General features: G+C 42.6%; 1 protein-coding gene across 1 annotated transcript; it reads left to right on the top strand.

The window, feature by feature from the left end:
• Positions 1-10: 10 nt before the first annotated feature.
• On the top strand, positions 11-24103 carry CATSPER3 (cation channel sperm associated 3). Its single transcript, XM_080996318.1, has 8 exons — positions 11-220; positions 2164-2317; positions 5657-5896; positions 14633-14815; positions 16456-16596; positions 18706-18825; positions 21267-21424; positions 23828-24103. Exons 1-8 carry the CDS (start codon positions 102-104, stop codon positions 23922-23924), a joined length of 1212 nt encoding a protein of 403 aa, XP_080852444.1. The 5' UTR covers positions 11-101; the 3' UTR covers positions 23925-24103.
• Positions 24104-24155: the final 52 nt, after the last annotated feature.

Consider the following 24155-nt stretch of genomic DNA (forward strand, 5'->3'; position numbering starts at 1 on the left):
AGTGAGTCCACATAGAACATTGCATTCTTTTTCCACTAGACTTTCTTGTTCAAATCTCCAGTGCTCCTTAAGGGGCAGGGGGATTAACAGCACCTACAAAGATGGCTGAAAAGATGGCTGTAGAGTTGCCTGAAGAACATCAGCTTATTGACCAGCTATCTTACGAGTATTTTAAGTCCAAATCTGACGTTGATGTGAAACACTATGTGTGGGGATTCAGGTAAGATTTCAGTTGGTTCCTTTTAGCTGTACAGTGGTACCTCAGGTTAAGTACTTAATTCGTTCCGGAGGTCCATTCTTAACATGAAACTATTCTTAACCCGAAGCACCACTTTAGCTAATGGGGCCTCCTGCTGCTGCTGCACCGCTGCTGCACTATTTCTGTTCTCATCCTGAAGCAAAGTTCTTAACCCGAGGTACTATTTCTCGGTTAGCGGAGTCTGTTCCAGCAATCCTGTCTAAATCCAATGGATTTCTCATAGGTACTACTAGTTGTATGAACAACTAGTTTAGATATTGCTTGTTGAAATGAGCAAGTGGTTTTGACATCTCTTGGACTGCTTACACCTTGGGGTCATAGCAGATAGCTCGATGAAGATGTCAGCCTAGTGTGCAGCTGTAAAAAGAAAAGGCAAATTCCATGCTATCAGGGAATGAATAGAAAATCAAAACTCTTGATGTCATAATGCTGTTACGCAAATCGATGGTGGGATACTGTTTGCAGTTCTGGTCACCTCCCCTCAAAAAGGATATTGAAGAGTTGGGAAAGGATTGGAAAAGGACAACCAAACTGATCATGGGGATAGAGTAGCGTAGCGTTTGGGACTTTTCAGTTTACAGAAAAAGTGAATAAGAGGTGACATGATAAAAGCTTATAAAATTATGCATGGCACGGAGAAAGCAGATAGAGAAAGGTTTTTCTCCCTCAGAACACCAGAACTTGTAGGTATCTAATGAAGCTGAATATAGGAAGATTCAGGACAGATGAAAGTATTCATTCATTTAGTGCATAGTTAAACTAAGGGACTCCTCTCGGGAGGCAAGGATGGCCATCAACATGGATGGCTTTAAAAGACAAATAGAAAAACTTATGGAGGATAAAGTTGTGATTCGAGTACCTGTCCCCTGCTTTGGGTTAATAAAGACACGTGGACACGGTATATTAGGTTAATGGGCTAGAAAAGGCCATAACTTTATTGATTACAGCATGTGAGAAGGTATTGGCTTAGGCATTGGACAAGAGCAAATTTGACTCCACCCACTCGGAGAGGGGTGAGTGACGAGGAGTTAACCACCAGTAGGGGGAGCCTGTTGATGCCAATACAACTATAAGCTCTCCCCTGATGTCACCGGGGGTCGTGCCATGGCCCCCCGCCACACAGGGCATCGGACAGGATCCACGACCACCGGATTCCTTTAACAGAATACCCATAAGTGAAGGGGTAGGCGATGGCCAGACCTTGCCCTTCCATAACACCAACAACACATTCCAATGCCTAACCGCCGAATACCAGGAAAGTTGTGATGATTGCTACGAGGTCGGCGAAAAAAACCAAGAGGCCGGTGCCAATTTGCCAATTGGAAAAAAACTCCCATCCTGCCCCCTGGGCAACCAGGACGACCAACCATGGGTCCATAGCAAGGTCAAGCGAGAAGCTACGCACTAGAGGCAGTGGCGGGTGGGTGACTCGCGAAAATTGGCAGCACAATGGCGGGGGGAGCTGGCGCGGCCGCATTTGAGCGGCTAAACCACGCCCCCCGCAGTGTCTCCCGATTGGGTCCCCAGCTGGGAGGCGTGGCGCGCCAGCGATGATGGCAGGGCAGGGAGCAGAATGCCCCCTGCATGACGCGGGGTTCTGGTCCCGCTCAAAACCCCTCCCCTCCGGAAGGAGGAGAGGCTCTATCAGTGGCTACTAGCAATGGTTGCTATGCTGTGACAGCCAGAGGCAGTAATGCTTCTGAATACCAATTGCTAGAAAACCACAGGAGGGGAGGGTGCTCTTGTACTTGGGTCCTGCTTGAGATTTTATCAGAAGCGTCCGGGGGACCATTGTGAGAACATGATGCTGGAGTAGATTGGCCACTGGCTTGATCCAGCAGGCTCGGCTTAAGTTTGGATAGCTTAGAATGTTCTGTTTTACAAATTTGTCATTCTCTTTCCAGGAGAAAAGACACTGAGCTATATGAGTTCGTTGAAACATTATTCTACCATCCTCTGTTCAAATCAGTTATGATCAGCACCATCACAATCAATGCAATATTTTTGGCCATAGAAACAGATTACAAAGTTCGCTATGAGTCACATTTTTTCCTGGAGGTAACAAGACTCTTGATTGCCTGAACTTTTCATTTTTCTCTATTGTTCTAAAGCCACTTTCTCTCTTCCAGAAGAAGAAAGGAATAAACTGGGGCGGGGGCAGGGGGAGAGTCAAGTAGAGAGTTTACCTGGCTCTCTCATTCCGTTCTCCTTTTCTTCTTGACTTCTAGTCAAGTTATGAGTAATGCCTTATATTATACTCTTGTCAAGCAAAAGCATTAAATGGATGGAATACCTTATTCACTATACCTGACACGAGCTTGAATTTAGGAATATGTCCACTATTAGTATTGCTCCATAAAGTATGAATTGGAGAAAGTGTAGGATAAATACTAAGGCCAAAATTTAGCTTACGTTTGTTGTGTTAGAGCTCAAACGAAAGCCTCAAGTCAGCGGTGACTAAGAGTTTCAAATGTTGAAAGAACTCTATACCTATGAGTGCGTACCATTGAACCCTACAGAATTTCACTGTTAGTCATAACCAGCTGAATCAGGGTCTCAGTACTCAAAACATTTCACATACGTAATCTCAACAATATTTACAATACCCTATATGGTAGGCCAATATTATTATCCCTAAACACTGATGGTTCTCAGATAATAGTTGTCAGATAATAGTTTTTCTAATGCTCCTCAGATCGATCTGAGTCATAGATTTTCCATTCATGCACTTAACCACTATATTATGTCAGCTTTTTTACTCTCATTACCATCATTTCTGCTGCACCTATTTGACCCTAGCATTGAACACAGAAGTGACACATTCACTGCTCAGAGAGCTTACTGGTAAGTCGAGAAGAGGTTGAAGGGAGAGGACAAAACAGAGAATAAGGAATAACAAATGAGTGCAAGAGTCGAAAATATTAAAAAATAACAATAAGGTTATTACACAATAATATTTCCAGCCTGGCCTTTCACCCTGCAGAGGGCCTTCTCGGTAGTGGCACCCGCCCTGTGGAACACCCTCCCATCAGATGTCAAGGAAATAAACAACTATCCGACTTTTAGAAGATGTCTGAAGGCAGCCCTGTTTAGGGAAGTTTTTAATGTTTGAAGTTTTATTCTGTTTTTAATGTTCTGTTGAAAGCCGCCCAGAGTGGCTGGGGCAACCCAGCCAGATAGGTGGCGTAGAAATAATAATTTATTATTATTATTATTATTATTATTATTATTATTATTATTATTGCTGTCCTTGTTTGTGAATTCCAAAATATTCCTGTGCTGGCTTTGGCTGCTTTAATATTTTACATTACTGAAAAATCTTGTTTATGTTGGGAGAAGAATCTAGCTTAGAATAGTCACAAATGCCCTATCAACATGGTTTCAAAACTTAATGGTGATGTAATGGAGCAAGTCTGAGCCTATACTATAAATACTGATAAAACTATCGTGCACCCATTCTAATACATTGAAAGTTTAAACATTTTGCACATGTGGTTCAAGATATCTCCTGTCTGTAAAATAGCTAGGGACATTTGTCAGAAGGTTTATATGAGCTTATGAAATGCAACTGATTGCCAAATGTATGTGTATTTACAAATGTATATTGTCTTTACCAAATATTTGAATTTACTATCAGCACTATCTGACAGAGGAAATCTATGAGTAGCTATAAATGCAACCATGCACATGCAGTATGTATACCTTTGCAAGACCTGGGATTTCTAGATAGACCGTCAAAGGGCATCATAGTTCAACGACAGGACTTATCACATTGGGTGTGCAATTGGAAATAGCTGGCTTCTTGCCAATGATACTGTCTTGCCAAGTCACCTGATACTATCCAATCCTGACATGTTCATTTTGTCATAAGAACATCGTAAGAGCCCTGCTGGATCAAAACAAAGACCTATCTAGTCCACCATTTTGTTCTCACAGTGGCCAACCAGGTGACTATGGGAAACCCACAAACTGGACATAACCACACTAACACTCATGATCCTAGCAACTGGTAATCAGAGCCATACTGCATCTAGCTAACACTAGAAGCTACACACACACACACACACACACACACACACACCATCATGACTAGTACCACTGATAGCCTTATTCTCCATTAATCTCTCTAATCCCCTTTAAAGTTGTCCATGTTGGTAGTTATCACTATATATTCTGGTGGCAAATTCCATAAGTTAACCATGTGCTGTATGTCTCTCTGTCATACTCTCTTTCCTCTTCATTGATATCACAAATCTCAAATAGCCCTAAAGCTGCTTCTAGAATATACTTCACATTTAGTATGATGGAAACACCTTTTATCTGACAACTATTTTTGCCCACACTGGTATTCAGTACTGCTAGTGATCTGCCCACCTGCTGATGTTTTGATTGCATTTGTAGGACTCTTCTTTTACAATTGAGGCTGAATAACATTTTGAACTTGAAGTGAGCACACGGTTAATAATTGCTCTCTCATGATTTAGATGTCCTCTTGAGAAACACTTATTTTTCACACACCTTGGATGTCTTAACTTACATGAAGTCAAGTCAGCTACTGTACACAAACTCTGGGCTTTAATTATATATCCCTGTGACGTGGTAGCAGAAAGAGAAGTCTGGCTACTGTCAAGAAGTCCATTCAGCACTTGGAAACATTTTTTCCCCTTCTAATGTCAAGGTTTTGAGAATGGACGTCAATAAGTTTGCATGCCCTACCTCCACCTTGGGCATTGTGGGAGATGGGCATGCATTTTGCACTTTAATTATCCTACTTGTGCTACATTCCCAAAAGAAAGACATTGTTTACACCATATATGAAACAGCAGCCTTAAAACCAATGTCAATGTGTCTTTGCTATTATGTTCCCCTTTTGGCTGATCCTTTTGCCTGTTATCATCTTCACATTCATGTGAAGCCGCCCAGAGTGGCTGGGGAAACCCAGCTAGATGGGTGGGGTATAAATAATAAATTATTATTATTATTATTATTATTATTATTATTACTTATGCATCATCCCAAAATAAATTTCAAACATGTACTTTTCCCATGTGGGAAATAGACCACACCCCATGGGTAATCTTTTAGGGCAAATGTGATTTCCCTGTCCCTTATCTTTCTGACATCCTAGGCCTCTGTACTGTGCCTTTGGTGGAGAGGCAGCAATTCAATTCAATTCAAAATAATATTTCATACTGAAAATGCTTGTTGGGAAATATTCAGCATGGCCCTACATAAGATTAAGCCTGATGATGGCCATGTATCTGAAGTTCTTTATTTCTGTAAGAATGAGCCTGTGGTTGACCTAGCAAAAGCCATTTCAGCAGCAACTACACCTTCCCTTGTGGTTCAGTCACCAAAATAACTCCTCCTAACAATGCACCTTTGTTCCCTTTTCAGGTAGCAGATCTGATTATTGTGGCCATGTATACAGCAGAGTTTCTGATGAACCTTTACCTGGATCCCATTAATTACTGGAAGGATGGTTATAAGCGATTTGATGCGACTGTCCTTTTCATTGCTTACCTCCCATACACCATTAATAGAAGCAACCCGCAAATGCACCATACTGCAATGATGCTCAAAGGATTCCAGTCACTCCGGGTTCTCAAACTCCTCTTCTACAGCCCAGGGATGATGGTAAATGGATGTGGTTTCATGTAAATACAGCTTGACTTTTCCTCTTCCAAACTGCCATCTCCTTCCCCCGCGGAGGATTAATGCCATTCTCTTTTGCTCAGAGGGTGATTCAAATGTGTGAAAAGCACACAGAAAGGAGTTCTTCCTGAATTGGACCATCTCAGGCTGCATTTCTGAATGCTGCCCAGTGTTTTTGCTTTTGAACACCTCCCCCCCCCCACAGAGAATATTACCATGAATTTTATTTTATTTGCCCTATTAAATGCCAGTTTTCCATTACAGGGATTTATTCATTTATTTTAAATGTGGGGAAGCTTATGTTAATTCCCATACAATTAACCTGGCCCCAAGTTTCATCAGCAGGGAAGGAAACAAATAGTCTCTGTTTCAGAGTAACAGCACAGTCCTATACATCTCTACTCGGAAGTAAGCCCCACTGAGCTCAATGTGTTCTGGACTGTGTGCTATACTTGCTGCTGACATCTGAGTTCAGGATCAGGCAATATTCCTAGTTATTAACATGGTTAACCTGTGCAAGTAAATTCAACGAATGGGGATTGCCCTTTTTAGAGCTGAAACTCTAAAAATATGCAAGGAAGATTTGGAAAAGGAATTAATTATCATGAAGTGTTGTGTTCTTTTGGTTTCTTTTGGAGAGCCAGTGTGATGTAGTGGTTAAGAGCGGTAGACTCATAATCTGGTGAACTGGGTTCGCGTCCCTGCTCCTCCACATGCAGCTGCTGGGTGACCTTGGGCTAGTCACACTTTTCTGAAGTCTCTCAGCCCCACTCACCTCACAGAGTGTTTGTTGTGGGGGAGGAAGGGAAAGGAGAATGTTAGCCGCTTTGAGACTCCTTAAAGGGAGTGAAAGGCGGGATATCAAATCCAAACTCTTCTTCTTCTTCTTCATTATTTTCACAAAGGTTATGCAAATTTTCAATAATAGCATAACATTTATCTGTAGTTTAATGATGTCATGACACAGAACCTGTAATGGCTGTTATTAATACCACATGACCAGCTTTCATTTTACAAAAGATGTTAAAATCCATTGGCGAAGGATTCTAGGAGATGGTATGAACTGTGTGTTCCCTTCTCTTGCCTGAATTGTGTTTGCCATGTAGAGGGAGCCTGTTTTGTGGATTCTGCTTGTCTGGCCTTGTGTTTTTAGCATTTAAAATGCTACTGAGATGTTACTTGGCAGAACCCTCCCTTGATTAGCTCTTGAACAAAATGAAATGCCTTGAGGTTGCAAACACTTAAGTGAAAGCAGATATGTCAACCTCAGCCTGAGCTCTGATTGGCTCTTCACAAGCATGTCCTCTTGCCCTTATGTACAACGTTGATTGATCCATATCACCAGGGGGTGGCTTGTTGCCATCCTTTCTATCCCGACAGCATGAGAACTTTTACTCTTGCAAGATTGAATGTACTGCCCTCGGCTGTACTTGAGGGGCGATTCCAACAGTTTCCACACGAAAAACGCTTATGCCCCTGTGGAGATGGCAGTACCGAATTGGTGGCGCATGCCCTTCTGGCTTGCCCTCTTTATAAAGACTTGAGGAATGAGATTATCACCCCTCTTTTATTGTCCATTCTGGGTTGCCCAACCACTGCCACAGTGTCCTTTCTCTTGGCTGATCAAGATGAGCAGGTGACAGCAAAGGTTGCAAGGTTTTTAGCTGGGGCAATCATAATAAGATCCACTACAGTCATACCTCGGGTTGAAGTTGCTTCAGGTTGAGCGTTTTCGGGTTGCACTCTGCGGCGACCCGGAAGTAACAGAATGCGTTACTTCTGGGTTTTGCCGCTTGTGCATGCGCAGACACTCAAAATGACGTCGCATGCGCAGAAGCGGCAAATTGCGACTCGCAGACGTGGGTTGCGTTCGCTTCAGGATGCGAACGGGGCTCCAGGACAGATCCTGTTCACATCCAGAGGTACCACTGTATTTGACTATTGATTCAAAACCCTAAAATGTATTTTATATAATTGACTTTTTATTTCTTTTCTTTGTATATCGTATTGTTGTTTTGCGTGGCGAGTTCCCGCCCCCCACCAGGATAAATAAAGACACAAGACACCATAATTTAAGGTTAAATGGGCGAATTAGGCCACAACTTTATTGAATTCAGGAATGAGAGGCATTGGCTTAGGCATTGATCCTATCGACTATCCGGCTCCAGCCCATTTGCTGGAGACATGGGAAGGGTTAACACCATAGAGGGGGAGTCTCCTGCTGAGGCACGTCAACTAGGAGCTCCCCCGGGTCACAGCTTGGGGGCGTGCCTTTGGCCCACACCTCCATAGGCTTCGGACAGGGCCACGCCCCCGGAGTCCTTTATCGGAACACCCTTCGTTCACTGGGGGGAGGTGATGGCATTCCTCCCCCCCCACATCCTCTTAACCCCTTCTTACCAATGCCTAACCGCCAATGCCGAGGAGTTGTGACGAGTTGCTATGAGGTAGGCGAAAAACCAAATGGCTGTAAATTGCCAATTGGGAAAAATTCCTACCATGCCCCTTGCGGCGACAGACCGAAGTCCATAGCAAAGTCAGAGACCTACCTAAAGCCTACCCAAAGGGAGGGAGGGTGGGAAAACGTGGGGGCTAGCCGGCGAAAAGAGGGCGAGCCCCCTCTGCGCCGGCCCTAAATAGGGCAGGCCACGCCCCCCCAGCCAGCCGATTGGCTGGCTGGGGGGGGGGGAAGATGCGGCCGGGATTCCCCTGCTCTCGCGGGGGCTGAAACCAGCCCCCGCTCATGTGGGGGTGGGCGTGAAGCCCGCAACCCCACCTCCTGGGCAGGCCGGAAGTGGCTTTATTGCTATGGCTGATGGCTGATGCAAATAAAGATTCATTCATTCATTCCTGACAGCATGAGAACCTCTAGGGATGCGGATCAATCAGCATTGTCCCCAAGCCTTGCCTCCTACCCTCCTGAACAACCTTGACACCAGTGGGTTCTCATGCTGTCAGGGAAGAGAGAAAGGATGACAGAAACTCACCCTCTCTTAACACGGATCAATCAACATTGTACATAAGGGCGGGAAGCAAAGCTAGTGAAAAGGCAGTCAGGACTCAGATTAAGGTTGGCAGATAAATTTTCACTTAGAGTTTGCAACGAGGGGCAACTTCCTTCTGTTTGTTGATTTGTTCTGATTAACACGCTGAGGTCTTATGAGGTCACTTACCTCCAAGGTCTTAAAAACGTGAAGTAGGCTTTAACTTCCAAAAACCTGCAATTCTCTCTGTGTGTATAGTTTCTTATAATAATTGAAGTCTGGGGTTTTAAAGTCAGATTTCAAAACTTCTCCTTTTATGTTTACAAGCTAAGTGAGTCATATGTCTTTCGTGAGCCCTGTTTTTTCTGCTGCACTGTTGTGCCTGTGGATTTAAACCCTCTGATCATGCAGTTTTCTACATAACTACCGTATTTACTCGAGTCTAATGTGCTGTTGAATCTAATGTGCGCCTCAATTTTCAGAACCTTGAAACCAAAAAAAGTATTTGCTGGCGAATGTAAATGTGCCATCGAATCTAATGTACACCTTAATTTTTGCAACGTAATTTGGCCAAAAAAGGTGACCATTAGATTCATGTAAATACAGTAATTAGCAGACGTTTGGTGAGGGGCTCTCTAGAAAAGTTGGGATGTTCACAACAATAGTTACCAATTTAGGGAGATACTTGATTTTTTAAAAAAACTGGGAACCATCTGAGTTTAGTTGAATAGCCAGCTGAATTAATTGATAAATGATATGTTAATCAATTACAACTAGGGTTGGATGAACCTATGAAGGTCCCATGATCTGCACTATATATTTAAAGTGATATCACAACCACTTTAATCAGTCATGGTTTACACCAAAGAATCAGGAAAACTAGTTTGTTAATGGTGTTGAGAGTTGTTAGGAGGCCTCTATGTTCCTCACAGAGCTACACATTTCAGAATGGTTTGACAATCAGCTCCCCTTCCCAGGGAATTCTGAGCTCTATGAGGGAAGAGGGGTATTCTAACAATTCTCATTACCCTTAACAAATTACAACTCCCAGGATTATTTTGGGGAAGCAATGACTGTTTAAAGAAGTATGATACAGTGGTACCTCGGGTTACATACACTTCAGGTTACAGTCACTTCAGGTTACACACTCCGCTAACCCAGAAATATTACCTCAGGTTAAGAACTTTGCTTCAGGATGAGAACAGAAATCGTGCAGTGACGGAGCAGTGGCAGCTGGAGGCCCCAATAGCTAAAGTGGTGCTTCAGGTTAAGAACAGTTTCAGGTTAAGAATGAACCTCCGGAATGAATTAAGTTCTTAACCCGAGGTAACTGTACTTTTAAAAATGTGTAGTGAAGATTGGGCCCAAATTTGGTTTCTCTTCTTGTTTCGTCTTTTCCAACATTAGGTTTGGCTCACCACGTTTCTGCATCATGAAAATTTGTTGGGAGTTTTAGTGTGCATTTTCCTAATACATACATTTTTATGCAATTTAGCCTAATGTACACATTTCCCCAAGCAATTCTTGTAAGTTATTTTCACTGAAATATTTGCATGTTTATTTTTATATATGCATTTATGTGCCCGTTTTTGGGTTAGATAACTGGATCACAAAATTCAGAGAAGTGGTGAACTGAAGGATTTTGGTTTGTGTATAGTTCTGGGGGGAGTAAATTAGGTCAGAATAAAAAACCGAATCAAATTTGCCCGTCCCTTTTTGTGTATTGATATAATCATAAATAAATAATCCATAAATTTGTTTACTTATAAATCTGCAATATTTAGCCATTATAAATGTATGCAGGAGTGCACATATATGCATATATATAGGCACATAAATTCTATCACACTGTGTGCCTAAATACTGTTGACTCATGGTTTTCTCTGGCAACCTTGGAGGTTTAGTTTTCAGTGGGGAGCTAATGTGTGTAGTGGCTGCTCAGCCGCAAGTTTCTGCTTGTCATTAATTGGCTGGGGAAGTTCACCAGAAGTGGGACATTTATAGGCACAAAGCTCTTATAATGATCACTTTTGAGCCTACTTTTGATCTTGGACTTCAGTTATCACCAGGTTTTTATATGCTAATTATCCAGTGTTTCTGGGGGACAAGGTTGGGACGGGGGTATATAAAACTACCAGCAATTTATAGAAGGTAAATCAGGCATTTCCATTTATCTTTGCTAATAATACTAGAAGAAAGGGATACCCCATATAAAATTGGGAAGAGAGAAAACTGATTTAATGCAGTGTATAATTAACTGGTGGAAGCCTCTTTTTTCAATGTTGAATTGACACTGTACATTGCATTTGTGTATATTGTATACCACCTCGATATTTAACATGAGATGGCACAATATAAATACTTTTATAAAGAAGTAAACAGCCACTTCATTGATGCATATCTGAGCACACAGAATTGTATAACCTTGAAGTCAAGTTAGTATTTGGGGGGAACAGACACATTTAAGGCTACAATTCTGTGTACACTTACCTTGACGTAAGCCCCATTGAAGTCAATAGCATTTACTTCTCTGAGTAGACATGTAACCTGTGACTCTATAAATGCAACAGCAGACCACTCATGCCTTAGGCCCAGGTAACCCTCCAGGTGCTTAAAGATTTCTCTTTTGAGGAATCATTTGAGGTTCTTTGTAAAGTTCTCTGCATCCTTTTCCTTTAGCCACAACACCGGTAAAATATTATACTTGGGATTTTGGCCCAAAGTAGTGTGACAATTCCCTGTGTTGCTAAGGAAAGCAGTCACCCCCCCCCAAATATCTTTGTGTTTTAGCGATACTGCCCCTGTCCTGGAAGATGTAGGAGCTTGCATATATCTCTGTGTGCATTATAGTTTATTAACTGCTGTGTAAATTACTTCTTAGCAAAGAAATGGAATTTAAGGCATGAAAAGCACGCAACAACTTCTTAGTATGGTTCCCTTTTATTAATTAAAAAAACAACAACCACCAAACTCATTACAATTTTCTGCCTCCCACCTTGGTGCAATAAATTTCTACCTTGAGGATATAATTTCCTCATTGGTATTCCACACAGAGAAGTTATGTTAAGAAACAATCCTGATGATGATGCATGCTCCGTTTATCTGCCTTTTGGTTTGAAATTAAATGTTTAGAATGCCCAGTTCTGAAAATGACCTTTTAGGATGATGTACTGAGGATTAATCTCCATGCAGTTTACAAGATTGAAAGGCACAAAGCCTCTTCTTAACGACAGGAACCGCTGTGAATTTTTGAAGGCGTAGATGAGGAATGTAAAGATGGATGTGAGGGTAGCAAAGTTATTGGATGCCGGTATTCAAGGGGTGCTTGCTGGCCTGTTGCTACCACTGGCATTTTACAGCTCTCCTTAAGGGAGGCTGACTTTTTAAAGATTGTATCCAAATCCTTGATTGACTGGAGCACCATTACATCGCTTTATAAAAACGTCCCATGCTGTGGAGTGTAAATGGGTTTGTTCCTTCTCATTTTGAGGGCCAGTTCTATTGCCATGATTAAGAGCCTGATCGTGCAAGGTGCTAAGCCCCTCCCCCCTTTTTGTGGGGGCATTTCTTTATTTGCATATCACTTTTAAAGGCATCATCCTTCCCTGCATTGATCCTGTGTCCAGGCAGGGAGACCTTTCTCCTGCGCCCCTACCCTTGGTCACTACACCAGTCCAGCATTATGGATTCTTTTGGACTACAGTTCCCATCTCCCCTGACCTCTGGTCTTGCTAGCTAGGGGTGATGGGAGTTGTAGTCCAAAAAAACCAGCTGGCCACCCAAGTTTGGGAAAGACTGATCTAGAGTAATAAATGGCTAGACTAACAATAGCTTGAAAGTGGGAGGCATTAGCTCCCTGCACCTTTGCCATCAGTTACCGGGAGTGTCAATAGAGTCTAAATAATCCATTGTGTGGAGGTAGCCAATATTTTAAAAGACACACTGGCATTAGTGGAAGACACTTCTGTTTGTGCAATTTCTGATAATCCCCCCCTCACTACACCACTTCATGAACTGTTCCTGAAAGTCACCTAACCCTCAAAAGTAGATTTCAGCACAATCAACACAACGGAGGTGGGAAAGGCAAGGCCCATTATGCAAGCAGAAATCTGCTTGCGGTTCTCTGAAAGAAAGATGTCATGCTTAGCACCAGCAGTATAGCTGGAGTAACTGATGCTTCCCTAACCTGAATTACTAACCCCATGTAGACTTGTCACAGTAAGATGGGAAGTAATAACTTCTCAATCCCACATAGAGTTGTCACAATCAAAAGGGAAGTAGTTACTTCTCAAGGAACCTTCCTTCCATAACAAAGCCACTACAGTACTGTTGACTGCATGCATCAGTAATGTTTATTATGAAGCAGATGTGGGTCTTGTTGGTCTTTTGCACTACGAGAACTCCTGCTTAATATGCCCCTAGAGGAAGCACCGAAAAGCACAGGGTCACTGGGTAAGAACTCTAAACAGAATGAACTCATATAAAGTGCTACAAATTACATCAGAATGTACACTAGACTCTCTGAGGAACGGATGGGAATACTGACTTGGGAATACCGCTTGAGTCAGACTGTTGGTCATGGATCTTGGCCAAGATCACAAACATTTCTATTAACTCAAAACTACAGAAGACTCTGCACTGCTTGAGTATTATATTACTCCAGAGACTGACTAAAGAATGGGCTGGCTGCCTTCCTTTCACTACAGAAAGCATACCGATGCCAAATACAAATGCCAGAGGGGTTCTTATATAATCTGCTGGTCCTTTTAAGACAAACATCTGTGACTGCCAACACTGTCTCATACTTCAGATCCCAAATCCATTTGTTGGTCTGTTCAGGTGTCAGTTCCTGGTTAGTGGGTTTGTGCAAAGCCAGGATAAGATGCTCATCTGCCTCTCTTGCATGGCAAAGGAATTTGCTTTGTGCCGTTAGATCAAGGCTATAGTCAGTTTGGCAGTTCCCATGCCTAGTAGAAGGACTTGTAACTGGTGTCAGTAACTCCAGATGCAGCCATGTCTCAGACTCAGAATGCTGTACCTGGGAACCCATTCTTCAGTACAAAACACAAGTACATGGCGTCATTTACGAATGATTCCCATGGATGAATTTTGTCATTTTTGCCTAGCACATAAAGAAAGGCTGGGCTCTTTTCTCTTCCCCCTGCGGCCATTGTGGCCCCAAAGCTCTGTTCAGGGGGACTGGGGGACACCTCCAGAGCAGCAGTAGAAACAGCACAGGGGGCTACAGGGGAAGGGCAATACTGGTGAGATTTTGGATCTTCCCATTGGTGAGGTCCTTTGCTGGATCTTGGTCCCATCCATGAATGAAAGGTGCTCTTCTGTTGCAGAAGTCTAGTTAGGATCCAAGCCATGATCGATATCTGAAAATGGGTCAAGCGAAAGCAACCCCATTAGATGAGTGGAAGTCATTCACAAATGATGCTATGTGTACTGCTGTTTTGTTCCTCTGGAATCAGTTATCAAATGCAAAAGGGGATGAAAGGCCTGAAATAAATTTTAGGATTGCTGGTTCTTTTTGAGTGCATCCAATCATGTTAAGGCATGCCTTGCCACTGATGACTTCACTCCAGGAAACAGAAGCTCTGATTGGAATAGAAAGGAAGATCCCCAACCCTACTTCCTACCTGATTTTTTTTTAAATAAACTTTTTTCTTCACATGATGTAAATTGGATTCACTTGCTTTTCTTTTCTCTCTCTTCCCACTCTGCCCAGGTCCTGGTGGCAGCCCTGGCCGAAACTGCCAAAAATGTGATCTACGTTCTCGTGCTGTTGTTCCTGCTCATGTTTATCTTTGCAATTCTGGGTCAGGGTTTGTATGGAGACCCCGAACACGGGGACACACGTAACTGGGGCACCCTAGCAGCCGCCTTTTTCACTCTTTTCAGTTTAGTGACGGTAATTATCCATTCTCGGTTAGCTCTGTCCCACATTGCTTTTATATAATGGCAAAATCATTTTGAATAGAAACTATTTCAGGGTGTAACTAGGTCTAGATCTGTTATGTTTCAAGGTTTTTTTCTTATTTTAAGGACAAAGGTAGTTTCTGGGAGTGGTCTACTTAAGATGAGGAACATGGTTCTTAGGATGGTTGTTTAAGCTTTCCCCTTGCCATTGTTCCACTCATTCAAAAATCCTCCCTAGAGATGCTGTTTGCCCCATAAAGCAAAACATGCTGGTATCATGCTGTGCCATTGAACACTTGAGTGTGTCTTCAGTCCAGCTATTTTTCAGACGACTGTAGAGTGGGTGCAGTTTGCATCTCATCCCCATCGTTATCCCCATCATTATTTTGCCAATGAACCTACGTAATTTTCCTTCAACATTCCCCACAATATCTGGACAAACTTTGAGAACGGTTTTGTGGCTTCCCTCCCCCCATAATCAATTGTCCCCCCCCCCAATGTTTATCTTTGTGCACATATAGTGCAAACACACCAAGATGGGCCCCAGAACAAAGAAGGGTAATAAGGTGAAATGGGACAAGGACAAAAGCGTGATCAAGATCTCGCGGGACAATAATGATTGCCCCAAACAATTCCTGCATGAAGCAGGGGGTTGGGCTGATTACCACCAAAGGATCTTCTGATTCTATCAAATTACTGTTAATTAGTAAGAGCAGTTGTTTTAAATCTGAAAGTATAGGCATGGATCAGTGTGTGTGTGTGTGTATGTGTGTTGGGAAGAATGTATTGCATTGAGGAAGGCAGAAAGGCAAAAAAACCCAACCAAACCAAGCCTTCAGTCTTGTTAATTTCATCGCTGCCACCAGGTCAATATCTTCTACCACCATGGGCCCTCAGCCGCCTGCACTAAACAGCCTTCTAAGCTTTCCCCTCTACCATAGAGTGGTTTGGCACTTAGTTTGGGGTGAATAACAAGCTCACTGACCACCCCCAACCCCCCCACCTTTAATTAAGGTTTTAGTAAAGCAACATTAAACAGCTTGTGAGGAAATAATTTTAGATTTTTAAAATATATATAGAGAGAGATAAATGCACCTGAGATAAATGTACCTGTTCTAGCCTGTTTCCCCAACCGAGCCAATGCTTATGAATCTGTACCCCCCTGCTTATATAGGTTCCTCTGTGCCCATATGCTGACTCGTTCTGTTGTAGTGCCCCTTTGAGCTGCCAAACATTTTCTAGTGTTCCAGCACTGTTAGTGTTTCAGCCTTTTTGCTCTCAAATCTCTATCTCTTCTCATCTTTTCATCTCTTCAGTTAACTACGCTATTTTCCAACTCAACTTATGCACAGTATTTTCACGCCTCTTCCCAATCTTTTAGCCAATTGGAAGGAGAGAAGATTCCTGGTTAAGTTTCTATCTTCCATAATTGCCAGGTTCCTCTGTGCAGAGCTTCCCCACGTACATTTAACATTATTCAGAACTTTTACCCCTCTTGTCCAGAAAAGCTTCCAACACTAAGCAACTGTTTTACAATCGGAGTCTTACAACCCCAAATTAAATCACTATGATTTATATGAAACTTGGTTGATTCTTCTTTAGAGTTTAATCACTGATCTGATGACCTTTCAGGTTGATGGCTGGACAGACTTGCAGGATGAACTGGATGCCAAAAAATTTGTTTCAAGCCGGACATTCACAATAGTGTTCATTCTCCTGGGATTTTTTGTGTTTTTCAACATGTTTATTGCAGTTGTTATCATGGATATTCAGGTAACTTGCCTTTGTGTGGCAGAGATAGCAATTTTATCTCTGTATAAATTCATTTATCTCTGTATAAATTCATTTGTTTGATAACCAGCACTTACTGAGTTCCCACAAAACTGCTATGCATGTGAACTATTTGTGACTGAAAGTCTGCTCTGATTAGTGAATTTTAGTCTAAATCTTATGTCTAATTTTCATCCAATTTAGGCATATCTTTTATCTATATACTGCAAAATGGGTATAGTGACACACGTGATTAATAATAATAATAATAATAATAATAATAATAATAATAATAATTTATTATTTATACCCCGCCCATCTGGCTGAGTTTCCCCAGCCACTCTGGGCGGCTCCTAATCAAGTGTTAAAAACAGTACAGCGTTACATATTAAAAACTTCCCTGAACAGGGCTGCCTTAAGATGTCTTCTGAATGTCAGGTAGTTGTTTATCTCTTTGACATCTGATGGGAGGGCGTTCCACAGGGCGGGTGCCACTACCGAGAAGGCCCTCTGTCTGGTTCCCTGTAACCTCACTTCTCGCAATGAGGGAACCGCCAGAAGGCCCTTGGCACTGGATCTCAGTGTCCGGGCTGAACGATGGGGGTGGAGACGCTCCTTCAGGTATACAGGACCGAGGCCGTTTAGGGCTTTAAAGGTCAGCACCAACACTTTGAATCGTGCTCGGAAACGTACTGGGAGCCAATGCAGATCTCTCAGAACCGGTGTTATGTGGTCTCGGCGGCCACTCCCAGTCACCAGTCTAGCTGCTGCATTCTGGATTAATTGCAGTTTCCAGGTCACCTTCAAAGGTAGCCCCACGTAGAGCGCGTTGCAGTAGTCCAAGCGGGAGATAACTAGAGCATGCACCACTCTGGCGAGACAGTTCGTGGGCAGGTAGGGTCTTAGCCTGCGTACCAGGTGGAGCTGGTAGACAGCTGCCCTGGACACAGAATTGACCTGCACCTCCATGGACAGCTGTGAGTCCAAAATGACTCCTAGGCTGTGCACCTGGTCCTTCAGGGGCACAGTTACCCCATTCAGGACCGGGGAATCCCCCACACCCATCCGCTCCCTGTCTCCCAAAAACAGTACTTCTGTCTTGTCAGGATTCAACCTCAATCTGTTAGCCGCCATCCATCCTCCAACTGCCTCCAGGCACTCACACAGGACCTTCACCGCCTTCACTGGTTCTGATTTAAAGGAGAGGTAGAGCTGGGTGTCATCTGCATACTGATGAACACCCAGCCAAACCCCCCTGGTGATCTCTCCCAGAGGCTTCATATAGATATTAAAAAGCATGGGGGAGAGGACGGAACCCTGAGGCACCCCACAAGTGAGAGCCCAGGGGTCTGAACACTCATCCCCCACCACCACTTTCTGGACACGGCCCAGGAGGAAGGAGCGGAACCACTGTATGACAGTGCCCCCAGCACTGTTCTGTTAGATCTGTTAGATCTGTCATAGTCCTACTGCAAGCTGAAAAGTCTTGTGGGATGAACATTAACACCAAAAGTGTATACAGTCGTACCTTGGAAGTTGAATGGAATCCGTTCCAGAAGTTTCTTCGATTTCCAACACATTCAGAAACCAAAGCGTGGCTTTTGATTGGCTGCAGGAAGCTCCTGCAGCCAATCAGAAGCCACAGAAGCCCCACTGGACGTTCGGCTTCCAAAGATCGTTTGCAAACCAGAACACTCACTTCCAGGTTTCCAGCGTTCGAGAGCCAAAATGTCCGAGTACAAAGGCATTCAGGATCCAAGGTATGACTGTATAAACAATTACTTCAAATATATTGATGCTGTTACTTCTGCAGAATGATATATCACTACTTTGGCATGAAGTACAAGGGATATGGTTATGAACTGGGCTGCTCTACTATACAAAGTATCTAGAACAGTTTGTCTACCAGTAATAAATGCTGATTAATGGGATATCCAAGGCAGAGGATCACCTTGGCTCTGTACTTAAGGAGGCAGGGAAGGGTGTAAGGAGAGGGATTACACATACCTTATTCTTTTACTGGTTGAGAAAATAAAATTTCCTGACGATGTAGTAAATGAACAGGAGCTTTGTCTCAATATATTCTATCACCCTTTGTTTTGATACAACCAGGGGACAACTGATGAATATGAGCAAAAGCTTAAAGCAGACAGGCATGCTGCTCTGATGGCAAAAAAGCAGTCCATTCTGAAAAGACAACAGGACGAAATAAAGGCATTACTGAATCAGCAGGTTAGCACATAATAATGTTACATTGCAATAAGGGCATACTTTTTAGTAGATGATTCCCATTCAGTTAGTCTCCATTAATTCACAATGAATGAATAACCGACCAAGAAAATAACCCACCTGTGGAGAATTTTAAAAGTAAACCAAGTTGTAGATTTTCACGTCATTTAATGCTCAGACTGAAGTTGTTCATTTAGCTTATAAAGTGGAAAAGCCACAGCTGTGCTCCACTCTGTGGGCCACAGAGCCCAATGCTGTACAGAATATTGGGTCCAGAGAGAACATTATACCTACCTTTCAAGCTATAAAATCTAAATAGACTATTGAAATTGTCCGAGCATATTCAAGTGTTAGTCTTGTAGCTGGTTAGGGCTGGGATTGTTACATCTCCTGAATGAACTAGCTGTGGCTTATTAATTTTAGTTAATAGGCTTTTTGACCGCTTTTAAGGCAATATTGCATACCAAAGCAGATATACAACTACATATCCATAAAACCCAAGAACAAAACTATTTAAAACAATGCAGATATCCAGTTCTATTCCCAAAATATACTAGTTTGCATACCAGAAAAGAAGTGGCTTACCTAACTCTGAAAAACAGCATTCATTATCCTAGATTGAAAAATGGTTATTAAAGCCTGTTTAAAATTAACGAGGGATGGAGCCTTGGGCATCTGTGGCAGAGAGCAAGGAAGGCAAGTCCCCTCTGCTGCTGGATGAACTGTAGTATCCAATTCCCAGCTTTTATTTTTATTTTTTCCTGTTTCAGGCATCTGTAAAACACGAGATGTGGTGCAACATGTGTTTTCCTTTGTTTTGTGAGAAACTAACTTGCTCCCACCTCTAGGGGTTTTTGGCCAATGAATGAAGTCATAGCAGTGACTGACATTTAAGAAACCAGATTGTTATGTACTGAGTTGAATGGGATCCAAACTGCAGCAGTCTGATTGGTCCTAGAACAATAGGATCCAAAATGCAGCAGTCTGATTGGTCCTAGAACAATGCAGCAGTATGATTGGTTGGCAGGAACCACCCAATCATGCTCCAGATAGAAGTGAATCCACAACCTGATTGGCTTACAGTAGAATTCCGGAATTAGCCAATCATGTGCAGCCCATTGTGTAAATAATGTATATAAAGCAGATACTTTGAGGGGACATTCATTCATTCTTCCTCACCACTATGAGCTGAATAAAGAGCATGAAATCACTTTGCGACTCTGAGTATATTTCACAGATCTAGACAATTAGACAAAGAGAAGGCTAGCTACCACCATTAAGTCTCCAGAACTACCAGAAATGGTAGGCCAGTTATCTCATGCTAATTATGTATGTTTATTTATCCCCTGCCCCGCACATGAAACATTCCTGCAGATGCCCATGGATAGAACTTGCCTCACTTGGAATCAAGTTCCATGAATTGGGAAGTGTATTTCTTAAGCTTTCTTACAATTTATACATACACATCCCTTACTCACACATTCGCTCATATCTTCATCTGCAATGGAGTTCCGTTGACCCTTTTTGAAATCTGAAGGATCCTACACAGGGCTTTTTTCCCAACTGGAGCTCAGTTCTGGCACCTCTCAGGTGGGCACCATTGCCGTTAATAAGAGAACAAGGGAAGCATGCATGGTGAGATCCAGTCACCTCTTTTTCTAGAAAAAAAACACAGATCCTACAGATTTTGGAAGGCATGCAGAAAGGGGGCCATGCAGGGATGCGAGGAGCTCCTTGGGAAACATGGTGCTAAGCAACTTCCTAGATTTCTATGACTCCTCCCTGACAAAACCCAAACAGTGTCAGTAATGGAATATGGACAAACTTCATACAGTTTCTAAAGGGCTACCCATATGGTGCCCTTTTTAAATCCCACAAAACGTCTCCCAGAAATTCAAGGGTAAGATGGACCAGTCCTGATCTGGATGTGACTTCTGTTACTTTAAAACATAGGTAGGGCACCTCAAGACTGAGGGCCACATGCAGCCCTCAAGTTATCACTATCTGGCCCGCAGAACATTCTCCAGGCCACACTCCTCCCAGGCCACCTTTTGTACCCTGAATGCTTGTGCCTGACTAGTATGTGCTCTTGAACTCTGATAATGCCTCGTGCTTGTCTCTATGGAGGACATATAGGAGATCTGTGAGTGTGTGTAGAAACTTGCCTCCCATTCAAAGGTAAGCATTTACATTTGTTGCTCTACCTCCTTTCCCCTCTGGCCCTGCCCATCACTGTCATATGGGTACCAGAAGGTTGTCCCCTGGGCTGAAAAATGTCCCACCCCTACACCTCTGCCAGCTTTAAAGCATAAAAAAACTCACCCCCTTTCCAATGTTGCTTATTTGCCTTTTGTGGAAGTTGCTGGGAGTATAACCAGCTCTGTGAAGCCGAACGCGGCATTGTAGCACTGGCATTAAACCGGTTGCCTGTCTTTTCACACCAGAAATCAACAGAATATAGAACCTTTGATGAAATGGTGGAAAGCTTCAAGAAAACCCTGTATCACACAGATCCCATGATCTTAGAAGATTTTTGTTGCAGCCTGCCGTTCATCGATCTATATTTGTCATCTTTGGATCGTCAGGACGCCACAATTTATAAGTATGCAACACTTCCTAAGTCAACCGTATAAGGGTTAGATCATGTTCATATTAATAGTTATTTCACTGCAGCCAACGCTAATTATTTTAAATCCTTAACACTCCTGTGCTGTTTGTACTGAGATCTAACAGAAATGTTTTTTTTTAAGTGTGTGGCATTGTTTCCTAAATACTGTGAAGTTAAGGAATTCTGAATGTTGGTTGGCAATGGTATGATTGAATGCTTCCGAGGGGGCAAAAGCATTCCTTGCATGTAGAAAGCTAGAACTTCAGGAAGAAGGGTTCTGGGATAATCTTCCCAATCTTTCCAAATGCAAGGAGTTTTTGAAATGGAAGGCAGTCTAATGTTTGAAATGGTCTTGCCATAGGAGAGGTGTAAAACATTGTTTTTTGTGTTTGAATCAGCACTCTGAGAGAAAACCATGTTTAACAGCTTTGCAATGACAGGACCATTTCAAACATGTAAAAACTGCAAGAACAGAAGCTTCCCAGTCAGGGTATTTCTGTTCAAAACAAGGAAGGAATGAAAAAGGTGCATTGTAGACTCTTGTTCCTAACAAGTGCATGAACGGTATAGAAGGCACAGCTTCCTGAATAAGCCCTACAAAAATACCTTAATACTGGCCATTTAGAGTTAGAAGAATGAAGCTTTGGAAATGATTAAAGATCACACTTGAATATTTAGTCACATTTTAAACTCTGTTTTGCCAACTGATGCATATGGATCTTGTGATAATTTGTTCCTACTGATGAAAATGTTGTAGACCTTTGGAAGAGACTTAAGAGGCTGAATGTAAGAAGCCACTGGGGCTGTTTCTTGCACCTTGGAAACATTGCTTCCAGGATCCAAAAATCTGTGATCGTGTAAATCTGTGTGTGATGAATGTTATATTGTTCTTTATTTTAAAATAATTCTAAGCTGCTTTTATATTTAAGAAAATGCATCAACTGACTTGCTAAAAACAACAAGACTATAACTCAAAGCAGCAGAAAGAAGCAATAAATAAAATTTTAGACTGAGGGGACTCACACCGTCCATACAATACATCTGCTTTGTATGCAGAAGGTCTAAGGTTCCATCCCTGGCATCTCTAGGTAGGACTGGGAAACTTTCCTGTCTGAAACCCCGAAAAGCCGTTGCCAGTCAGTGTGGACAACACCAAAAAACATGGACCAATGTGAAGAGCTCCCAAATGCCCTCTCCAAATTGAGTACAGTGGTACCTCGGGTTACATACGCTTCAGGTTACATATGCTTCAGGTTACAGACTCCGCTAACCCAGAAATATTACCTCGGGTTAAGAACTTTGCTTCAGGATGAGAACAGAAATCATGCAGCGGTGGCAGTGGGAGGCCCCATTAGCAAAAGTGGTACCTCAGGTTAAGAACAGTTTCAGGTTAAGAATGGACCTCCGGAACGAATTAAATACTTAACCCGAGGTACCACTGTAAATGGACATTAAAAGGGGAAAGGCAGTTCAATGTAAGCAAGTGTAAATTGAAGCATGTTGGGGAGGAGGAATCCCAATGGGGTCTGAACTGATGGTGACTGACTAGGAACAAGGCTTGGGGTTGTAGCTCAATGAAGATATTGACCAAGTGTACAGCGGCAGCAGTGAAAAAAGCAAATTCCATGTTAGGGAACGTTAGGAAAGGGACTGAAAAGAAAACTTCTATGGTTGTAATTCTGTTATACAAATCTAATGCACAACAGCACTTGGAATATTGTGCTCCCTTCTGGTTGCCTCACCTAAAAAATAAAAATACTGTGGAGTTGGGAAAAGTCCAGAAAAGGACAACCCAAATGATTGAGGGAATTGAGAAACTTCCCTGTGAGGAAAGGTTGCAGCATCTGGGACTTTAGGCTTAGAGAAAAGGATAGTGAAGGGTGACCTGATAGAAGTTTATTAAAAGTGGCTAGAGGAACTTTTTCTCCCTCTCTCCTAACATGATAAGTCCTGGACATCCAGTGAGGCTGAATGCTGGAAGATTCAGGATAGATAAACGAAAACACTTCTTCCCACAGTTAAACTATGGAACTTGCACCTGCAGGAGGCAGTCATAGCTACTAACTTGGATGGCCTTAGAAGAGGATCAGATAAATTCATGGGGCATCAAGACTGTCAACAGCTACTAGCCATGATGTCTATGCTCCACCTCTGTTGTCCGAGGCAGTGTGCCTCTGAAGTGGTTGCTGGGAATCGCAGTGAGGGGAGAGGGCTCTTGTGTCTGGGTCCTGCTTGCGGGTTTCACCATAGGCCCCTGGTTGGCCACTTTGAGAACAGAATGCTGGATTAGATGGGCCACGGGTCCAGTGACCCAGCAGGCTGTTCTTATGTTCTCAAGACCTGTTGTAGCATCATGAAATGAGCATTGCATGTGTTTTGCTTGTTTTCTCATTCCAGGCTGCAAAAATTGTATTATGAAATCGTTGCCGTTTTGACTAATATGCTGCAAGAAGCAGATGAAAAGCCTTTGCAGAGCTTGCAGACTCATAGGTGAAGACCTGAGTTTCCTGCTACCTAACGAAAAAGTGTTTTTTCCCCATTTGAAAAATCTCGTGCACGCTCCTTAGCAATTAGCAAAATGAATGGAAGACCTTCCAGCAGAGCTAGAGTTTTACTTTGTTTGTATTCACATCTTAGGAAATATAAACGTAATTTGGCTGCTTTGCTAATGCATCCTTGTGTTTGCGGCTGTATCTCTTTCCATCTTTATAGGCTTAGGTCAAAC

The sequence above is a fragment of the Podarcis pityusensis genome, assembly GCF_964106645.2.
Source record: "Podarcis pityusensis genome assembly, chromosome: 2".
Classification (NCBI taxonomy): Eukaryota; Metazoa; Chordata; class Lepidosauria; order Squamata; family Lacertidae; genus Podarcis; species Podarcis pityusensis.

Bases quoted from the DNA above. Each gene is read 5' to 3' on its own strand.
- CATSPER3 (XM_080996318.1), top strand. From the start codon at position 102: ATGGCTGAAAAGATGGCTGTAGAGTTGCCTGAAGAACATCAGCTTATT. The intron at 14,816-16,455 runs GTAATTATCCAT...ATGACCTTTCAG, and splicing joins CTCTTTTCAGTTTAGTGACG to GTTGATGGCTGGACAGACTT. The intron at 16,597-18,705 runs GTAACTTGCCTT...TGATACAACCAG, and splicing joins TTGTTATCATGGATATTCAG to GGGACAACTGATGAATATGA.